General features: G+C 38.7%; 1 protein-coding gene across 2 annotated transcripts in view; it reads right to left on the bottom strand.

Moving 5' to 3' along the window:
* The window catches only part of EXT2 (exostosin glycosyltransferase 2), a 95,944-nt gene that overhangs the window by 25,965 nt on the left and 48,357 nt on the right, over positions 1-21,622 (bottom strand). For both annotated transcript variants that reach the window (XM_075129540.1, XM_048853907.2), the window contains one exon: positions 15,022-15,211. In XM_075129540.1, the coding sequence (XP_074985641.1) occupies positions 15,022-15,211 (190 nt within the window). The remainder of the gene's footprint in view (positions 1-15,021; positions 15,212-21,622) is intronic.

Raw genomic sequence — 21,622 nt, 5'->3', positions numbered from 1 at the left:
AGAAGAGAGTGTAGAAGATGATACAGACATTTGTGGGAGAAGAGACAATTTGGACATTGAAGATTGGTATTAATGGTGGAGTGGAGTAGGCAAGGGAGTAACAAGATACAAGACCATTAAAAGTGGGGAGGCACATGTTAAATGGATTAAGAACTGGCTAACTTACAGACCTCATAAGGTCCATGGGGAATCATAATTGAATGAGGATGCATCTAACAGGGTACTGCAGGGACTGGTAGTAGACCTGACGTTATTCAACATTTTCAACGACCTCGAAGCACATATAAAATCGCTGCTGATAAAATCTGCAGAGGGCACAAAGATTGGCAGAACGGGGAGTCTGTCTGGGAAAGCAGTGACTCCGAAAAGGATTTAGGGATCACAGTTGACAAGCAACTCAACATGAGCTCCCATGTACAATGCTGTGGCAAAAAAAGCCCAGTGTGATCTTTGGATATCTAAAGAGAAGAGTAGTGAGTAAAAGCAGGGAGGGGACTTTACCTCTGTATAGGGCATTCATAGATTCCAAGGACAGAAGGGACCAGTGTGATCATATAGTCTGACCTCCTGTATGGCACAGGCCACAGGACTTCCCCAAAATAATTCCTAGAGCAGAGCTTTTAGAAAAAAAAAATCCAATCTTGATTTCAAAATGGTCAGTGACGGAGAATCCACTACAACCTTTAGTAAACTGTTTCAATGGTTAATTACCCTCACTTAAAAATTTACGCCTTACTTCCCACCTGAATTTATATAGCTTCAACTTCCAGCCATTGGATTGTGTTATATTTCTGGGGTGAGACCAACAGGAAGTTCTATTGTCCACATTTTAAAAAGGATGTGGAAAATCTGAAGCAGCTGTAGAAAATAGCCACAAAAGTGATTAGAAGGCTGGTGAAAATGCCTTAAACAGTGGCATACTTAAAGAATGCCATCTGTTTAGTTTATCAAAAAGAGAGATGACTTGATTACAGTGTACAAGTGCCTTCATGGGCAGAAAAGACTGGGTACTAAAGGGGTCTTCAACTGAGTGAAGAAAACATAAAAAGAACCAATTTTTGGAAGCGGATGCCCGACAAATTTAAAAAAAAATGCACCTTATTTTTAACAGTGAGGGTGATTAACCACTGGAACAAACTACCAAGAGAAGTGGTGGATTCTCCTTTTGAAGTCTTCAAATCAAGATTGGATGTCGCCAGCAGTGACAATGAATGCAGTGGAGAAGGATGTACAAATTATACATGCACACATTCCCAACTCCATAGTAGTCCAGAATCAGCCCCTAGAGTTGAGTTCCAGCTCTGCTTCTTTTTACGACTTGCAAGTAAACAGACATTCCCACTGTTAGTCCATTAACACTAAAATGAGTTCAGAACCTAATTAAAGAGCAGACACACTGTAATACTGCTAGTACCACAGGGGAACACACAGCCACTTCATTCCAACACTCACACAAGTGGAGCTTGCTGCTGTGGGTGAATGTGCATGTTCTCACTACCAGCTAGGACTCTCAGACTTTATGGCTGATACAGTACTCAAAAAAGCCCAGAGCTTTGCACAGTTCATAAGCACTGGCATCCAAACACAAGACTACTTTACTGGGAAAACAAAAAATCCCTTCCAAACCACACTGAAGAATCTTCAGGAGCAGGTTTTTCTTGGAAAGATATTTTGGAAGGAGGGGTTGGCACGTGTGAGTGGCCAAAAGAAAGGAGAAGCAATGCATGATATTTACTGAAAATATGATTTCAGATTCCTACCCTGAGGTGGTTCTTGAAACTGTAAAAAAAAAAAAGAAAACCCCACACAAACATTTTAGAAAATTCATTTTTTTCTGGGTGGTCTTGTGGGACCCATGCTCTGCTTTTGGCAGACAAGTGGTTTACCTCTGATTCCAGTCTCCCTCCCTCCTTGTATTGGAAGGCAGTGAGATTAACACTTGTGGGTGCTCAAATGACTTGTAATACTCAGCTTGTCAGCACCACAGCTCAATCTGCAGACTCCAAAGTAAGTCACAATCAGTCATCAGCTGAAAAGGGGCAGCAAGTGATTTGGGGTCTCAAAGCTATGGAGGATAAAGTAATATGGGGGAAATGAAAAAATCCATGGGGCTCAGAGTAGGTGAAGAATTCATCTGTATGAACTTTTTATATCCCTGAATAGCAATCAAACTGTGTGTTCACACTCATCCAGCACCTACATACTACAGTGCTAAACAAAAGCAACTGGCTCTCAGCCATTCAGGTCATCAGTAGTTAAGCACGTGAAAGCTACATTGTTCTAACCAGAAACAGTTTTAGGAAGTCCTTTGCCCCTTAGTTAGATTCCAGTCAAAGTCCTTGCAGCAAGCAAATTCTAAATTTCACTTTCCATTTGTAAAAACAACAGAAACAGAGTTGCTATTATTTTATGAACAGAAGACTAATAATTTTTCATGGCAATTATTAGTATTTTAATACAATTCACAGAGCAACAGATGATTTCTGCACAGCTTAGAGCAAGGTTGTCTCTAAACAAATACGGAATAAAGTTGTATTGATTACTTTCTCTATTTAAGTTAGTAAGGAAGATGGATGTTCTAAAACAACTCTCGTCTTCCTTGCTCTCCATGCCAGTAGATGATCCAATTGATTTGAGTAGAGTGCTGGGTCTCTAATCCTAACCATTACCACCATTGAAACTCAATGTCTGATTCAGCACTGAGAACATTTATTTTCCCTAGTAATGTTCAATAAAAACTCCAATACATTTTTCATTTTACTAGTCATCTTAACATCCGGAGATACCAAGCTTTAATAGTTACAACCATTTATTAGGAGCTAGGACTCTATTGTTCTATTCACAGCTCTGCTACTGATTTACTCTATAATGTGCAAGTCACTTACACCTCTCTCTGTTTCCTTTTATCTATAATCATATGCACCTACCTCACAAAGGTGGTGTAAGGTTTAATGTTTGTAAGACACTGAGATCTTTTAGAGGAAACGCACTTGTGTATATAAATTGGTATTACTACATTCAAATAGTTCGTGAGCCCTCTAAAGGCCCCTGTCTTCTATGTTTCGAAAGCCACCAGAACCCTGCTAGAGCAGCAGTGTGTATTTGTAACTAGGCCTTGCACGTTCCCTACACTTAGGAAACGTGGTTATTTGTATCTCCCTGTGTGGTTTCTTCATATTACATATGTTGTGTAAAAACTAAAAGACAAACACTGAAGAAGGGCAAAGTATTAACAACTTTGTCCTGTCTACCCCATCCACCCTTTTAGTCCAAGGCGTCCACCAAATAAACAATAGTGGAGGTGATATTAATGTCTAATTAAGCCAATCTCAATACTTAATTAAAAAAAAATATAGTTTAGAGAAGCACTTTGGGTTGATGGCACTATGTAAGACCAAGAATATATGAAATTGCAGCACAAAGTAATGTCCACAGCGATGACCATCCAAAGTAAACACCCTCCAAAGTCATAGGCTTGAGAACAAACATGGGGGATGCTGGAGGGGAGAGGTTCTTCTTCTGCCTAAAACTAACATGATGAAAACTTGTTGGAAACTTCTATCACATGCTGTATGTATTTTTTTAAACTTCAAAACCAGTATAAATTTAGACTTATATGCGAGCAAAAAGGGAGGAGGGAAGTATTTGATAGGATGGAGAGACTTTAAAGAAAACATTTCTGCCTACGCAAATATTCCAGCAGCAGACACTTAGACCACAATATTTATTTTAGTAAATGCAGTGAGTGAAAAACATCATCACTTTCTCCTATAATATTTCAAAGCTTTAAACCATTTTTTTTTTATTAATACAGTACATGTAAAGTCATGTTTGTCTGCTGGCACTACAGGTGGGCTGACAACCTATTTACATACAGTTCATATCCCATGCAGTCAAGAGTGACACCAGGACCAGAGAGATGTGTTTAAAGGGGCATTGAAAAGGGGGTTACATTCAAAATTAGAAATGTTTTTAAACTGTTATCAGCCAGGGGATTTCTTCTCAATTTTGTTTCAAAACAAAAATCCACCACTCTTACCAAGAAATTAAATACAAATGCCACAAAAATTTCATGGAGTCTTCAAAAGATTTTTTTTTTTTTTTTTTTTTTGCTGTTTGTGCATTCTTCTACAGCTGCAATTACATTCTATTCCTAGAACATTGCTCATGACATGGGTTCAAAGACAAGGGACTGGGATCTTGTTTTCCTGTGTCATCTAAAAGCATGTAATCTAACGCTACACTGGGGCATAGGCTGAGCAATGACTGAATCATCACTGCCAGTACTTGCAAGCACTTTGGTTTTGGGAGGGGAGGAAATTGGCTGGGGGGACGCGTCTTCCATTCAAGCACTGGTCGAGCCCAACCTAAGCTTACTTTACAGAATCTAAAAAAGCACAGCTCAAGATGAAAGATTACAAATCTTAAAATCCAAATCAATGCTTTCCCTCCTAACCTATTATTATTAATAGGGTTGTCAAGCGATTTAAAAAAATTAATCACGCTTAATTGCACTGTTAATAACAGATACCATTTAAATATTTTTTGTTGTTTTCAACATTTTCAAATATATTGATTTGAATTACTACACAATACAAAGTTTACAGTGCTCACTTGATTTTTTTATTAAATATTTTCACTGTAAAACACAATAGTATTTTTCAATTCACCTAGGTACTGTACTGCAATCTCTTTATTATGAAAGTTGAACTTTCAAATGTAGAAAAATGTACAAAAAAACTGCATTCAAAAATGAAACAAAGTAAAATTTTAGAGCGTACAAGTCCACTCAGTCCTATTTCTTGTTCAGCCAATCGCTCAAACATTTTTTTACATTTGCAGGAGATAATGCTGCCTACTTCTTGTTCACAATGTCACCTGAAAGTGAGAACAGGCATTCACATGGCACTGTTGCAGCCCGCATCACAAGATATTTAAAGGCCAGGTGCACTAAAGATTCATATGTCCCTTCATGTTTCATCCACCATTCCAGAGGACATGTGTCTATGCTGATGACAGGTTCTGCTTGATAACAATCCAAAGCAGCGCGGACCGATGCATTTTTATTTTCATAATCTGAGTCAGATGCCACGAGCAGAAGGTTGACTTTCTTTTTTGGTGGTTCAGGTTCTGTAGTCTCAGCATCAGAGTGTTGCTCTTTTAAGACTTCTGAAAGCATGCTCCACAACTCATCCCTCTCACATTTTGGAAGGCACTTCAGATTTACCTTGGGTCAAGTATTGTAGCTATCTTTAGAAATCTCACACTGGTACCGTCTTTGCATTTTTGTCAAATCTGCAGCGAAAATGTTCTTAAAATGAACAACATGTACTGAGACATCATCCAAGACTGTGATGACATGGAATATATGGCAAAATGCAGATAAAACAGAGCTGGAGACCTACAGTTCTCCCCCAAAGAGTTCAGTCACAAATTTAATTAACCCTTTTTTTTTTTTTTTTTTTTTTTTAAACGAGCATCATCAGCATGGAAGCATGTCCTCTGGAATGGCGGCCAAAGCATGAAGGGGCATACGAATGTTTAGCGTATCTGGCACGTAAATACCTTGCAATGCCGGCTGCAAAAATCCCATGCGAACGCCTGTTCTCACTTTCTGGTGACATTGTAAATATGAAGTGGGCAGCATTATCTCCCGTAAATGTAAACAAACTTGTTTGCTTAGCAAACAAGAAGTAGGACTGAGTGGACTTGTAGGCTCTAAAGTTTTACATTGGTTTTTTTTTTTGAGTGCAGTTATGTAACAAAAAAACCCCTACATTTGTAAGTTACATTTTCACGATAAAGAGATTGCATACAGTACTTGTATGAGGTCAAGTGAAAAATACTATTTCTTTTATCATTTTATCAGTGCAAATATTTGTAATGAAAAATAATATAAAGTGAGCAAGTGTACACTTTGTATTCTGTGTTGTAACTGAAATCAGTATATGTAGAAAAACATCCAAAAATATTTAATAAATTTCAATTGGTATTCTAATGTTTAACAGGGCAATTAAAACTGCGATTGTGATTAATTTTTTTCATCACAATTAATTTTTTTGAGTTAATCGTGTGAGTTAACTGTGATCAATCAACAGCCCTATTAATTATTATTATTCGAAACAAAAAAAGCCAGAAGGGAGATGTTATATTACAGATAGGACACGAATCTAGAAATAAGGGCTCCTGGTTCCTATCCCTCGCTCTGATTCACTGGCATGGTTTTCATCATATTAGTAACAGGCGGAAGAAGAATGATTCACTGTATGACCTTGCACACCAACTTAACCTCTCTTACCTCACTATCTAAAATGGTAAAATGGGAATATAGCTCATAGTGTGTTTTGCCAAGTGCTTTGAGATGCTCAGATGAAAAATGTTAAGTAAATAAAGTATGCAAAGTACTATAATTAAAGAACTTTGCTCTTTTTGTGCATTATAATTTAAGAGTTGTTTAAATATTTTTAATTTCTTATTTTAAGGAAGACATGCCATCTTTCCAGTATTCACAGGGGTGCTGGAACAATTTTTATAAGGGGGATACTGAGAGCCATTGAACCAAACTGCAAACCCTGTACATAATGAAAACCGCTTCAACCCAGGGGGTGTGGCAGCATCCCCAGCACCTCTAGTTCCAGCACTTATGATATTCAGACTAGAAATCCTCTATATCAACATTGTTTTTTCAAGTGCTACATCCAGTTTTGCCTATTTCACATGAACGAGTCTGAGGGTAGCTACAACTCCCTTACAGAAGTCTCAGATGATTAATATAGCAGTTACTAAGGTATGCTTAGTCATGCAACAACACTAAGTAGACAGTAGGTGATCACCTCATAGGAAGGGGGAGAAAATGTATGTGGATAGACACCACCAGTATGTATTTATTTAAATAATGTATTTGGTTACCTTTAACCTATTTTACATTTTAACATTTTCAACTGACTGACCGATTGGTTAATTGGATGCCAAATATTGCAATCAATCAAGCAACCCTCATTTCCAATTCTGAATTAACTGGATTAATTCCATGGCTTATTTTTTAGTTTCTTGCACAGTTATAGAAAGCATCAAAAAATAGGACACTGGTTTTCTCTTTAGCCTCTGAAAATTGGCCTCTATAATTGCATGTGTTAAAGTAAGGAGCACAAAATGTATTCAAAACACACTGAAAAGTGACGCAAGTCCCCTACCCAACCCAGAGCTCCTTGCAACCTTCCTGACTCTGGTGAGTTTTGGGCAAAGGTAGGTGAGAACATAACAGAAGAACAGCCATACTCGGTCATACCGATGGTCCATCTAGCCAAGGACCCTGTCTTCCAACAGTAGTCAGTGCCTGGTGCTTCAGAAGGAATTAACAGAACAGGGCAACTATCAAGTGATCCATCCCCTTTCCTCCTCTCCCAGCTTCTGGCAATCAGAGTCTGTGAACACCCAGAGCATGGGGTTGCATTCCTGACCATCTTGGCTAATAGCCATTGATGGACTTATCCTCTGTGGACTTATCTAATTATTTTTTGAGCCCAGTTATATTTTGGACTTCACAGCATCCCCAACAATGAGTTCCATAGGTTGACTGTGCATTGTGTGAAGAACTACTTCCTTTTGTCTGTTTTAAACCGGCTGTCTATTAATTTAATTGGGAGACCCCTGGTTTGTGTGTTATGTGAAACAGTAAACACTTCTTTCTTCACTTTTTCCACACCATTCATGATTTTAAAGACCTCAACCATACCGTCCCTTAGTCATCTCTTTTCCATGCTGAAAAGTCTCAGAGTTTTTAATCTCTCCTCATATGGAAGCTGTTCTAACAGGGGGGAATACAAAGGGGAGAACACAAAAAAATGAGGAAGTTAGTTAAACAGAAATTAAAAGGTACAGTGACAAAAGTGAAATCCCTGAATGCTGCAGGGAAACTTTTTAAAGACACCATAATAGAGGCTCAACTTAAATGCATGCCCCAACTAAAAAACATAATGAGAACCAAAAAAAAGTGCCAACATGGCTAACCAACAAAGTAAGAGAATCAGTGAGAGACAAAAAGGCATCCTTTAAACAGTGGAAATTAAATCCTAGTGAGGAAAATAGAAAGGAGCATAAACTCTGGCAAATGAAGTGTAAAAATATAACTCAAAAAGTATTAGCAAAAAAAAAATTTTTTTTAAGTACATCAGAAATAAGAAGCCTGCTAAATAACCAGTGGGGCCACTGGACAATCGAGATGCTAAACGAGCACTCAAGGACAATAAGGCCATTGCGGAGAAACTAAATGAATTCTTTGCATCAGTCTTCACAGCTGAGGATGTGAGGGAAATTCCCAAACCTGAGCCATTCTTTTTAGGTGACAAATCTGAGGAACTGTCCCAGACTGAGCTGTCAATACAGGAGATTTTGGAACTAACTGATAAATTAAACAATAATAAGTCACCAGAACCAGATGGTATCCACCCAAGAGTTCTGAAGGAACTCAAATGTGAAATTGCAGAACTACGAACTGTAGTTTGTAACCTATCATTTAATCAGCTTCTGGAATGACTGGAGGATAGCTAATATGACACCAATTTTTAAAAAGGGATCCAGAGGTGATCCCGGCAATTACAGGCTGGTAAACCTGACTTCAGTACCAGGCAAACTGGTTGAAACTATAGTAAAGAACAAAATTGTCAGACACATAGAGTGAACATAATTTGTTGGGGAAGAGTCAACATGGTTTTTGTAAAGGGAAATCATGCCTCACCAATCTACTAGAATTATTTGAGGGGGTCAACAAGCATGTGGACAAGGGGAATCCAGTGGATATAGTGTATTTAGATTTTCAGAAAGCCTTTGACAAGGTCCCTCACCAAAGACTCTTAAGCAAAGTAAACTGTCATGGGATAAGAGGGAAGATCCTCTCATGGACTGGTAACTGGTTTAAAAGATAGGAAACAAAGGTAGAAATAAATTATCAGTTTTCAGAATGGAGAGAGGTAAATAGTGTTGTCCCCCAGGGGCCTGTACTGGGACCAGTCCTATTTAACATATTCATAAATGATCTGGAAAAAGGGGTAAACAGTGAGGTGGCAAAATCTGCATATGATACAAAACTACTCAAAATAGTTCAGTTCCAAGCAGACTGTGAACAGCTACAAAAGAATCTCTCAAAACTGGGTGACTGGGCAACAAAATGGCAGTTGAAATTCAATGTTGATAAATGCAAAGTAATGCAAACTGGAAAAGATAATCCCAACTATACATATAAAATAATGGGATCTAAATTAGCTGTTACCACTCAAGAAAGATCTTGGATAGTTCTCTGAAAACATCCACTCAATGTGCAGCGGTAGTCAAAAAAGTGAACAGAATGTTGGGAATCATTAGGAAAGGGATAGATAATAAGACAGAAAATATCATATTGCCTCTATATAAATCCATGGTATGCCCGAAACTTTAATACTGCGCGCAGTTCTGCTCGCCCCATCTCAAAAAAAAGATATACTGGAATTGGAAAAGGCTCAGAAAAGGGTAACAAAAATTATTAGGGATATAGAATGGCTGCTGTATGAGGACAGATTAATAAGACTGGTACTTTTCAGCTTGGAAAAGAGACGACTAAGGGGGTATATGATAGAGGTCAATAAAATCATGACTGGTATGGAGAAAGTAAAGTATTATTTACTTCTTCTCATAACACGATAGCTAGGGGTCACCAAATGAAATTAATAGGGCAGCAGGTTTTAAAAAAAAAAAAAGGAAGTATTTTTTCACACAATGCACCGTCAACCTGTGGAACTCCTTGCCAGGAGATGCTGTGAAGGCCAAGACTATAACAAGGTTCAAAAAAGAACTAGAAAAATTCATGGATGATTGGTCCATGAATGGCTATTTGCCAGGATGGGAAGGGATGGTGTCCCTAGCCTCTGTTTGCCAGAAGCTGGGAATGGGAAACAGGGGATGAATCACTGGATGATTACCTTTTCTGTTCATTCCCTCTGGGGCATCTGGCATTGGCCACTGTCAGAAGACAGGATACTGGGCCAGATGGACCTTTGGTCTGACCCAGTATGGCCATTCTTATGTTCCATATCCTTATTCAGTTTTGTTGCTCTTCTCTGTACCTTTTCCATTCCAATATATCTTTTTTGAGATGGGGTGACCAGAACTGCATGCAGTATTCAAGATTCGAGCGTACCATGTATTTATATAGTGAGTGGCATTATGATATTTTCTGTCTTATTATCTATCCCTTTCCTAATGGTTCCTAACATCGTTTGCTTTTTTGACTGCTACTAAATGTTGAGCAGATGTTTTCAGAGAACTATCACCACTCAAGAAAGAGATCTTGGAGTCGTGAACAGCTAATTTAGACTCCCTCATTTTGCATGTATAATTGGGACTGTGTTTTTCAATGCGCATTACTTTGCATTTATCAACACTGAATTTCATCTGCCATTTTGATACCCAGTCACTCTGTTTTGTGAGATCCCTTTGCAACTCTTCAGTAGGCTTTGCACTTAACTTTCTTGAGTAGTTTTGTATCGTCTGCAAATATTGCTACCTCACTGTTTACCCCTTTTTTCAGATCATTTAGGAATATGTTGAACAGCACTTGTCTCAGTAAACATCTTTGGGGGACACAACTACTCACCTCTCTCCATTCTGAAAACTGACTGTTTATTCCTGTTCTTTGATTCCTGTGTTTTAACCAGGAGAGGATCTTCCCTCTTATCCCATGACTTCTTACTTTGCTTAAGAGCCTTTGTTTGGTGAGGGATCTTGTCAAAGGCCTTCTGAAAGTCCACGTACACAATATACACTAAAAGAAAAGGAGGACTTGTGGCACCTTAGAGACTAACAAATTTATCTGAGCATAAGCTTTCGTGAGCTACAGCTCACTTCATCGGATGCATTCAGTGGAAAATACAGTGCGGAAATTTATATACATAGAGAACATGAAAGAATGGGTATTACCATACACACTGTAACGAGAGTGATCAGGAAAGGTGAGCTATTACCAGCAGGAGAGCGGGGGGGGGTTCTTGTCAACTGCTGGAAATGGTCCACCTTGATTATCACTACAAAAGGTTCTCCCTCCCCCCGCCCCGCTCTCCTGCTAGTAATAGCTCACCTTTCCTGATCACAGCTCACCTTTCCTGATCACTCTCGTTACAGTGTGTATGGTAACACCCATTCTTTCATGTTCTCTATGTATATAAATCTCCCCACTGTATTTTCCACTGAATGCATCCGATGAAGTGAGCTGTAGCTCACGAAAGCTTATGCTCAAATAAATTTGTTAGTCTCTAAGGTGCCACAAGTCCTCCTTTTCTTTTTGCGAATACAGACTAACCCAGCTGCTACTCTGAAACCTGACAATATACACTGGTTCACCACTGTCCACCTATCTGTTGATCCCCCCTCAAAGAATTCTAATAGATCGGTTAGACATAATTTTCCTTTATAAAAGCCGTGTTTACTCTTCCCAAACAAACTGCGTCCATCTACATGTCTGATAATTCTGTTCTTCACTATAGTTTCAACCAATTTGCCTGGTACTCAAGTTAGGCTTACCAGCCAGTAACTTTCAGCATTGCCTCAGAAGCCTTTTTTAAAAATTGGTGTCACGTTAGCTATCCTCCAGTCATCTGGTAGAGAAGCTAATTTAAATGATAGGTTACATACTATAGTTAGTAGTGCTGCACTTTCATGTCTGAGTTCCTTCAAAACTCTTGGGTGAATGTGATCTAGTAATGGTGACTTATTACTATTTAATTCATCAGTTAGTTCTAAAATCTCCTCTATTGACATCTCAATCTGGGACAGTTCCTCAGAGGCATCATCAGTTGCAATTTCACTATATCTTTCTAACTAGACCGATGAAAGAGTTTGGGTCCACATATCTGAGATGCCATCTGACCATGTATCACATAGCAGCAATTAAAATCAGCTTCAAATTCTTATATCAGGGGCCAAAAAGCAGGACATTCTTGATAGAGGACCTTTGATTGGAATTTACTTTCAATCCTTGGTCTGACAGTGTCTGTAGTTGTTGACTTTTAGGATCCATTGCAAAGTTTATCTTTCTACTTACGCTATTAATAATTTGGGGGCTGACTGGGAAGGATTCTAGACATAAAACCCTTGATTATACAACCCAGTCTCAAAGTGAGTGATAATTTTAAGCAGGAAAATCATTTGGTATAGTTTTAATTTGTAAAATTACTCTGGAGCGGACGTGGGAAAGTTAAGTGACATGCTTATGTAGCACCGCACTAGCCTTGCCTCTGGAGACCTGGGTTCAAATCTGGATTTATTGCAGGTCATCACAAGGGAAAATTACTTTGATGTTTTCATCCCAGCCACCATATATGCATATCGAAAAACCCACTGGCTCTGACAGCAGAAGCCCTGATTTGCCTTTGCACAGCAGACCCAGAAATGTGTCCCCTATATGGCAATGACCAGGAAATCCTGCATTTGATGCACTAGTACATTTACTGTCCCAGCTTTACAATAACCAATTAAAAGAGAATAGCCATAAAAGTGCTGATACTACCGTAGGGTAATAAACTAGACCTTATCAGTGACAGTGGTGCACATTACAAACTTCAAACTCATTCCTTGCCCTAATCCATCAGAAACTTCCTGGCTTTAATAGGCTATAAATGGCAGAAGCTTTGAAGTCCAAGGATTAGAATTGCTAATAGACAAACTGAACGAGTGACTAAGTGCAGCCAAGGCCTGCTACCCCACTGAAGAGCCAGGTGGAACGCACTGCATGGATCTGTATTAAAACAAATTAAATTAATTTACTCAAACTGCCCTCTCCTCAGCTGCAGTCCAGGAGATTACATCAAAGTGTTAAAAATAAATGGACAAAGGGGGGAGATAAGAGCCACACGAGGAAACATAATTTATTAAAACACATATTTACTACCATGCAAGACCAGTTTGAACATAACAGCCCAATAACCAAAGCTCTCAACTGGGACCTATGATCATTAGGTTCACAGGCAAATTCATTTTTTTTCTGGAGATAATGATTTATGATTTAATAATATCTGAGCAAACATAAGGAAGACAGAAAATGTATATGCCTATAAAAAGAATTTACATCACTAAGATTATTAAAAATGATTATTAATATGAAATTTTTCAAATCTAAGTTGTTTTAATTCTCCCTTACCTGCCTTACAGGAAAGGCTATATGGAAACAAAAAATATTAATTTCTGCCCCAAATGGGTTGTTATATTCACGGTGTATGCAGTGTTTACTCTACTGGAGTAATAGCTCAACTACATGTTATGAATATGTTTTCAATAAAAACTTCAGAGTACACAAAAATAACACCTTCCCTTTATATGCAACACTTTTAATCTCAAATGATTACCAACCACAACTAGATGTAAGAATCACTTCATCTGTCAGTGATGGGCAACCACATCTAGTGCGTTTTACACAGCAGTGCTAAACAACCAGTTGAGACAAGAAATGAATACTGTGTCCAATTTAAACTGGAACAAGAATATAAAGAGGCAGAATGCAAAGCACCAAAACTGGAAATGGGCCAGGACAATGGGGTTAATAACCTGACTCCTGCAAAAGTGCCATGGAATTTTAAATGAGTGCAAGTGATCAGGAACTCTTTTTAATATTGTACCTAACATACATAAATGGCCAGTTTATCTCACAGGTTGTCAGTACATTCTTATATAGGAGAATTACAAACCCAAATAGTTCTCAAAGATTCACTTGATTGGCTACTGGAAACAGCAGAGAGATTATTAATAATTCACAGGGTTCTACAGCCATAGATTTTAATTTTTTAGAACAGTTATTCTAGCTAGAGGAAGCACTTTTGCTCAAAGAGAATCTCCTTCATATTTTAGGGAGGATGCCCAATTAGTATTAGCTAAGGAGAGGTAAGCTTATTTTTCTTAAATTCAAAGTCACTCAAAAATTGTGGGTTGGAAAGTTTAATTTGCACGCTAACATCATAGAGTTCACATTCAGGTTAGGAAAGACTGAAAAAAGGGAACAGAGATCAGAGGAAATAATTCAATGGGGGAAGAGAACAGAAAACAAATAGACTGAAAAATACAGAGAGCCTGTAAGATAAAGAAAGGGGAGGAAGAGAAAAATTCTAAATAGACACTGTATATAGGGCACCTACTTGTCGTGTTCTGATTTTTGGAGCAGGTGGCTCCTTACCTCCAATACAGAGCAAAAACTTCTCTTTGGTATGTTTTTGAAACCAAATCTGCCTTGAAAATAATATGGATTTAAATGACATGAAAAAAGGTTCATGAGCATCAAATAATTTTATAAACCCATGAACTCAAAATAAGACTGCAAGGGTCAAAAGTCCTCCAAACTCCATGAGGTTTGCTCATCACTGATATAAATAGAATCATCTGTGTTTTAAACATAAATATTTAAATAAAAAGAGACCATTCGCCTCACTTTTATCAGGACAGTCTTAGAGTTTTTACATGATAACCCGATGTCCCAGAAACTTCATTCTGGACACACAGAATGTCTCAGGTTTTTATTTCATCAGTTAAAATGTTCGTTTATTTTATAACCACAAAATGTCCAACCTGCATTCTTGCATCAAGCCAATTTGTTCTGTGTTTACAGAGAACAGTGTAGTGGAACAAGTGTTCACTGTGATTAATAGTGTCTGTAGAAAAAAATCAAATGAGTGTAGACAAATTAAGGCTTCCCTGTCCCGCCCCACTCAAAGCAAAAAAATCCTCCATTGAGAAATTTGCATGGCTTCTTGTTGAATCATCAGTTGGCAAAGGCAACACCAGCACAGATCCTTTTAAAAACGTAATTTGGCCTTTTCAATTTTGCAACTTTAAAAAAAAGTGTCATGAAAAGGTACCCTTTTTTTAATTTGAGAAGTATTGCAAAACCGTTTAAAATAGTTTTATGTTTAAAAGTACATAAAGAGAGGTTGCATTGTACTAGATGTACAGTCAGTGTTCTGCCACTACTCTAACACGTACCACCTCCCTCCAACATGCATACCTTACCTTCTGGTGGATTCTTATTCTGATTGTTCCAGACGACTAACAGCTTGGATAGACTGGGCACCTTGGACACCTCAGTGATGACTCGGAAGAGGCTTTCCACCCTGTCATATGTCAGGACTATAGCAGTGAAACCTTGAGACTGTGGTGGGATTAATGGAAGGAAGAGTGGGTTGCTCACACTGCTCCATTTCTGTAAAAGCAGAGAGGATGTTGGATCAGATCAAGGTCAATTAAAACTATAAAAGGGTAATGTAGGCAGTCAGAATGTAAGTACCAGAACTGGAATTTAGTTAAGGTAGGTCTCTTTGGTCAACACCCTAACTCTTGGGAAAAGTAACCTTTCAAAAAGTCCGATTTTCTTTTTCATAATTCACAGTTCTGTAAAACCTTCATGCCAACTCCATTTCCTAATGTCAATTTCTATCATTGCCTGACAATGACTTTGTAGGAAGGGATGGGCTTCAAAAAAAGTGGAGAAGGGATGGAAAGACTTTTGGGGAAAGGGAACTAGGAGGCATTTTAAACCCAGCTAGCATGGCACGGTTCTCATTTGCTACTCTCTGCTTGAAAGTATTTTGCTTTTTATAGTCAGTTGTTGGCCAACAAGCAGAGAGCCAGCTCTGAGCCACCATTTCAGAGTGGAAACAGAATTAAAAATAGCAAATGCATAATCCTGACACAAAATGGGCACACAAATAAAAAAGACAAATGCTGACATTACAATAAAGAGGGATAAAATATTAATTTCAACAAGACTAGGTTTATTCTGTGTGAAAGAAAAGCTATTACACCGTTAAATAGAAAACCCTATAAGAGACGCAAAGATTGATTTCAGAGTTATTTACTCCATCTGAATTTTAACTAGGGGGTCCCTTTTAAGACTTTAAAGCTCTTATTTCAATGCACTGCAAGCATAAGGAAGCCAGCTCAGTTGGCAAGAGACAAGACAGACAACTCTGTTCTCACTGAGTGTGCCAACTCCATTTGGAGCCGAAGATGTGGGGGGAGGCAGCTGCAAAGGAACCATTAGATGAGAATGAAATTGTAGGCATTTTGACTTTCAACTTTTTCATTCCAGCTTGCTATTCAGATGCTGACATCCACGCTAGGACAGAGAAGCAGAGGAGAAAATAAGACTTATTTGGAGGTGGGGGAAAGAAAGGGTTTGGGAGTTGGGAAAGGAGAAGCTAACACTGTTTTGCAGGGAAGCCTTTGAATCTCAGCCGACAAAGAACTAGGAACACTTCTAATAGTCTAGAAACACTGCCCAATAACTTCCAACACTTTCCTGCAATACTGTAAGAAACCCCAGTTAAATACATACTGCTGGTATCGGGAGAAAGATAAACTTTATGTACCCGAAGTTATCAGCTCATATTTGCTGGCAGGAGGTATGGAGCTTCACCATTTCCTTAGAGTGTCTTTGGGGTTTTTTTCCCCCCCTCACACCTCAAAGGTGGCTGCCTTATCCACCTTTCCCTGATGCCATTACACTACTAAAATAGTCTGCATGTCTACTGGTCTGTCTTGGTGACACTAGCAGTTGACATGTGCAGGAACAGATTTCAGATGCTCACATTTTCTGAAATGCCAGTTTTTTAGGCTTATTGTCTTTAATATTTATTGGGACCTGAAGAGCAGGGGTAGAACTCTCTGATTATGGAGCAGTCCCAAGAACTTCTAGGGTGAATCACAATCTAAACTTGAATAGGGCACGGCCAACCTCATTAGACCTTTAATGAACAACTTCAAAAACTGCATTTTTTCTCTCAAAGATCCTGAATATCAAGTTTTCCCCAACTTCCCACCTCCTCCAAATGATTCTTTTAATGTTGAGAATCTTTTTGTGCATCCTTCACAAGCCTGCTTGTATTAATACTTGCAGCAGGGGGTTAGCTGCATAACCAATACAGTGCCAAGAAAATCCTGCATTTCTGCCCAACAAGAAGAAACAACTGGTGAAGTAATCTTATAGACAATAAATATCCTTTTTATTATTTAATGGTGACCCCCACCATCCAAATTAAGAACTCCCATATGAAGTTTCCTCTATTGTGCAAGTTCCTTTCTGGCTGCAGTATATCTTAATAGAATGTGTTAGCATCCAGCACAATGAGGCCCTGGTCCTTGACTTCAGGCTCTTAGGCACTATGGTAATAGAAATAGTAAATAATAGAATTTGCAAGGATTACTCCGTTCATCATCATCTTCTGACAGTACTTTAAAAAAAAAAAACATTTAAAACTGCTAGGTATTTCACAAAATATATACAGATAACCCCTGAGAAGAGAGCATTAACATAAGCAACAATCAAGGGTTCTAAACATGACATGTCAGTTCCAACTGATCCTACTCTCTGTCCAAAGTACAATACTTCCTCATAACAGGATCTTCTTAAGGAAAGAAAGGTAACCTCTCAAAAGAAGTATGTTTATTTCATCTTATGCCCCTGGTAAGTGGTGTCCAAGTAAAGGAAAAGCTTGAACTCTGCTCCTTAGAACCTAATGGGGAAAGAAAACCAAGGCCCCTTGTTTGAGAGAAACATTTCAAAAAGGCATTTAGGCATCTCTGAAGTGCCATTAAGAGCCAACCCCCTGCTGCCTGCCTGAAGTGTGTGTCTACAGTCTCAGACCTCTTGACCCCACTTTCTGCAGGAAATTGGGCAAATTCAAACCTCCATAATTTACTTGAGTCTTCCAGACTTCTGCTGGGGAAAGGCAAACAATGCAGGCAATTAACTCAACAGAAACCTAATTAAATCTCTATTATGGCAGCAGGGCATGAAATGCATCATGGCATCAAGATGACGACTACTCCCAACCACTGGCAGCTGGAGAAGTCGACACAGTGAGAGAACATTTGTTTTAGTCCCATCATTATTATGGGTGCCCATCTGAACTTTCACTGTCAGAAAGAAGAGCAAGAGGTAGTGGTGGAGAGATCATTTATCACTTTCCATGACAAAGTGTTGACACTCAGCTATGGATATGGCAATCCTTTCCCCTCTTTATCCCTCCCATGCTAATATTCATTACAAGAGCCATGGTAATTAACCCAAGATTGACAGTTTGTTTATTGTGAATCACTTTTATGGGCAAGCAGTATCAGGTTGCAAATGGCAGCTTCCTAACAGCGATCTCACATCACTCTGTCTGTCTGAGTTGTTACGCAAGCCTCTCCACACACAACATGGAAAGCCCAAGGACTGGAACCCACAATGTGAGAGAGGGCTGGGGAGATTGGCCTGAAGTTGGTGAGGTGTGAGAATTCTTTAAAGGGATGAGTCCGTGAGAAGGGATTCAAGCTATTGCAGCTGGCTTGTGCGTGACTGCCACAAGGAAAAAAAAAAAAAGTTTCCATTTGCTAGTAAGGCATTTTCCCCTTGTTACTGGAACATTATTCTGCTCCTTCCTTATTGAATGCAACATGATTATATTTTAAGAGCAGTTAAAGCAATGGAGGCAATGGGACAAGGAAAACCCCACCATTAGAGATATCTAAGACTGCACTTGAAACCAATCTCTCATGTGCGAGGGAGCAAAGGGTGTGTTAAGTATAACAAAATCAATCTTGCTAGGATGCCGGTGTGGGATATTTGACATCTGAGAAATCATATCCAACCCCAATTATTCTATAACTGGCTAATCACTGTACACATTATAACATCTGTATAGTACCAATAACATGCTACACACAGCTAATACAATGCCTCTACCCCAAAAAGCTTACAATCTAAGTATAAACAAAGGAAGGAGATATTAAAGGCAATAAGCAAGCAGTGAAGCTAAACACACATTTTATGAGTTCCATGATTTTTTTGAAAAAATTGTTTATGTTTGTTGAGCAACATTACTTAGTCAGGTGGTGAAGGGACAATGGAAAGAGGAGCATATTAAGGAAAGACTTGAAGGGGGAGAAGGTGGAGACATGACAGACAGGGTCAGAGAGGGGGCTCTAGGAACTTGAGGCTGTGTGGAAGAAGGTCCATATCCTGGCAGAAGGGTTAACAATTCCAAGATACTATTTAGTAGGAAAAACTGGCAACAATATAACACATAGATTCCCTTGCTCGCATGAACAAGAACCGTGGCTTTTTCCTCCCTATACATTTTATTTTCAACAACCATCAGACTTAATACTTGTTAACCACACTTTTTAGTAAAACCATATTCAATTTGAACAAGGACAACCCACTGTCATTAAAAAGCCAAGAGGCAAGGACTGAGGAGTATGAGGCGCTGAATGGTACAGTAACTAAACAGTTCTTCCGTGTACCCAGCAAAGCAGAGATGTACTTATCCCCTACCTCTGCATGGAGGGTTTTTTTGGTTGGATTGTTTTACATATCAATCTTAACCTCAATGTGGTTTCAATTATGAATTAGCAGACCAAAAAAGCCTTGATTTATTCTATTTTGCTCCAATTATGCATGATGTGTTTCCTCTGAATACTTTGAGAAAGTATTTCATCATGCTTCCCATCCTCAAGTGGTCAAAGGGCAAAACCAGAGGAGTTAACCCTCTCCACTTCTCCACAGTCAATCAAAGTGATTACATTGTGGATTCAGAAACAGGACTTTTTGCCAGACTGGACAAGATCATTGGTCTGTGGAGTTTAGTACACTCCCATCAGTAGCATGTATTATACTCTGTTACAATATACATGGGGGTTCCACAAGTGCACACAGGGGTTACTCATGTGAATTCCTTGTGAACTCCTGTGGCTGCTCCCCTGAATCAGGATCTTCGATTACCAATTTTTAGCTCATAACTACAAATACGAAATTATGCAGTACCTTTTTAAAGTCTAGCTAAATCTATTTTACTCCTCTCTGCCCTCCTACAACTGTGAATTCTATAGTCTGACTACATTCTGCGATTATTTGCAGTGTTTTTGTAGCTGCGTTGGTCCAGGATATTAGAGAGACAAGGTGGGTGAGGCAATATCTTTTATTGGACCAACTTCTGTTGGTGAAAGAAAAAAGCTTTCGAGCTACTCAGAGTGCTTCTTCAGGTCGGTGTAGCTTGAAAGCTTGTCTCTTTCACCAACAGAAGTTGATCTAATAAAAGATGTTCTCTCACTCACCTCATCTCCCTGCATTCTGTGAAGCAGTAATTTCAGTTTTAAGTTTTTTCCTTCTTTCCATTAATTTCAATAATATGCCAATGGAGTGGGTTTGAGGAAGGGGGACGGTGAGCGCCGTTTAGAACAGAGTGCATATTTACAAATGTCATAGTGACTGGAATCTTTAGGATCTCTCTATCTATCAAGGTATTCATGTTCTATTAGTGCTAATCACCGTAGCATCCAGGAATGGGATTCATGTTTTCTTTAAAATAAAACTCTACAGTGCAGTCTCCTGACAGAGCAGACAGTGTAACATACTCTAAATTGGGAAAACAAAACTTGAAATCAGTTGTAGGGCTGCAAGGCCCCACCCCTAGGGCCAGAAAAGGTTGAGTGCATTATGAAGGTGAAGCTTGGGATAAAAAGAAGCTGACTAAATTCTACTACTGTACATTTTTATTGAGCCATTAATGAAGACCAAGCCTCCTACTTTCCAGGCCACAAGGAGAGCAATGGAGACCAGCTGGTGAAATAAGAAGGGTTATTATAAGGAAAGGGGCAGATAATAGAGTCATTTCAGAATAAGATGGCAGACAAAAATCCTATAGTTTCTTCAGGCTAGCCTACATTAAACAACTGCCATGAGAAGAAGAAACACAACCCCTACATATACATTTGTGTATGTACTTCTCTCTTCAGTCTCTCCCATATTAAAGATGAAGCAAAAAGCTCTCTAAAAACCTAACAGTATTAGACACAGACAGATTGCGTGTGGACTTAAAATTACAACTGACATTAAAGTGAAACATCTGAACCTCCACTGCATGCCAAGAACCAAGTCCAGGAGTCTGTTTCTCATGCCACAGAGGATATCACAAGCAGATGAAGTTAAACTTTCTCTACATTAGGTACTAGCCACACTGCATTAGATAAGTATTATGTCATCTTTTACCATATAAGCAGAGAATCCTGAACCCTACTCTTGGCAGGTAAGGCAAGGAGAAATTGACTGTCAAATTTTGCTTCAGCAAGAAAATATATTTTTAAGTCTGAATAATCATATATTTGGTACACATGACCTATCATAATACAAACACTGCAGAAGTGTATTAGTAACTACATCTTCTATCAAGACATGGCAAATAAGACAAAATCCCACCCAACCGATCCAACACATCTCACAAGTAAAATTTAAGGTGGCTGGAAGTAGACTGGATGTTATGAAATCTAATAATTTCAGAAAAATGTAGCAATGAAAAATTGAGTGAGTTATACCACGTGTGTCAGTCAATAAGACTGCTGGAGGATTTCCTCTCATACACACAAATGTTTATTCAACATTTTGAAGGTGAAGAGTGTTATTGGGGCACAAGCAGAAAATACAATACAGTGGAATCATCTGTTTAACACTTATTATTTAAACTTGGATGAGTGATGTTTTTGATTGGCAACCCTCAGGATCTAGATTATTCACAGGAACAGTGAGATGTAAAATGCCAGCCAAACAGCTCAGAAATTGTTTTAAGTGTTTTAA

The sequence above is a fragment of the Caretta caretta genome, chromosome 6 (assembly GCF_965140235.1).
Source record: "Caretta caretta isolate rCarCar2 chromosome 6, rCarCar1.hap1, whole genome shotgun sequence".
Taxonomy (NCBI): Eukaryota; Metazoa; Chordata; order Testudines; family Cheloniidae; genus Caretta; species Caretta caretta.
The sequence above is the reverse complement of the archived record's forward strand: the minus strand, read 5'-3'. Positions and strand labels throughout refer to the sequence as shown.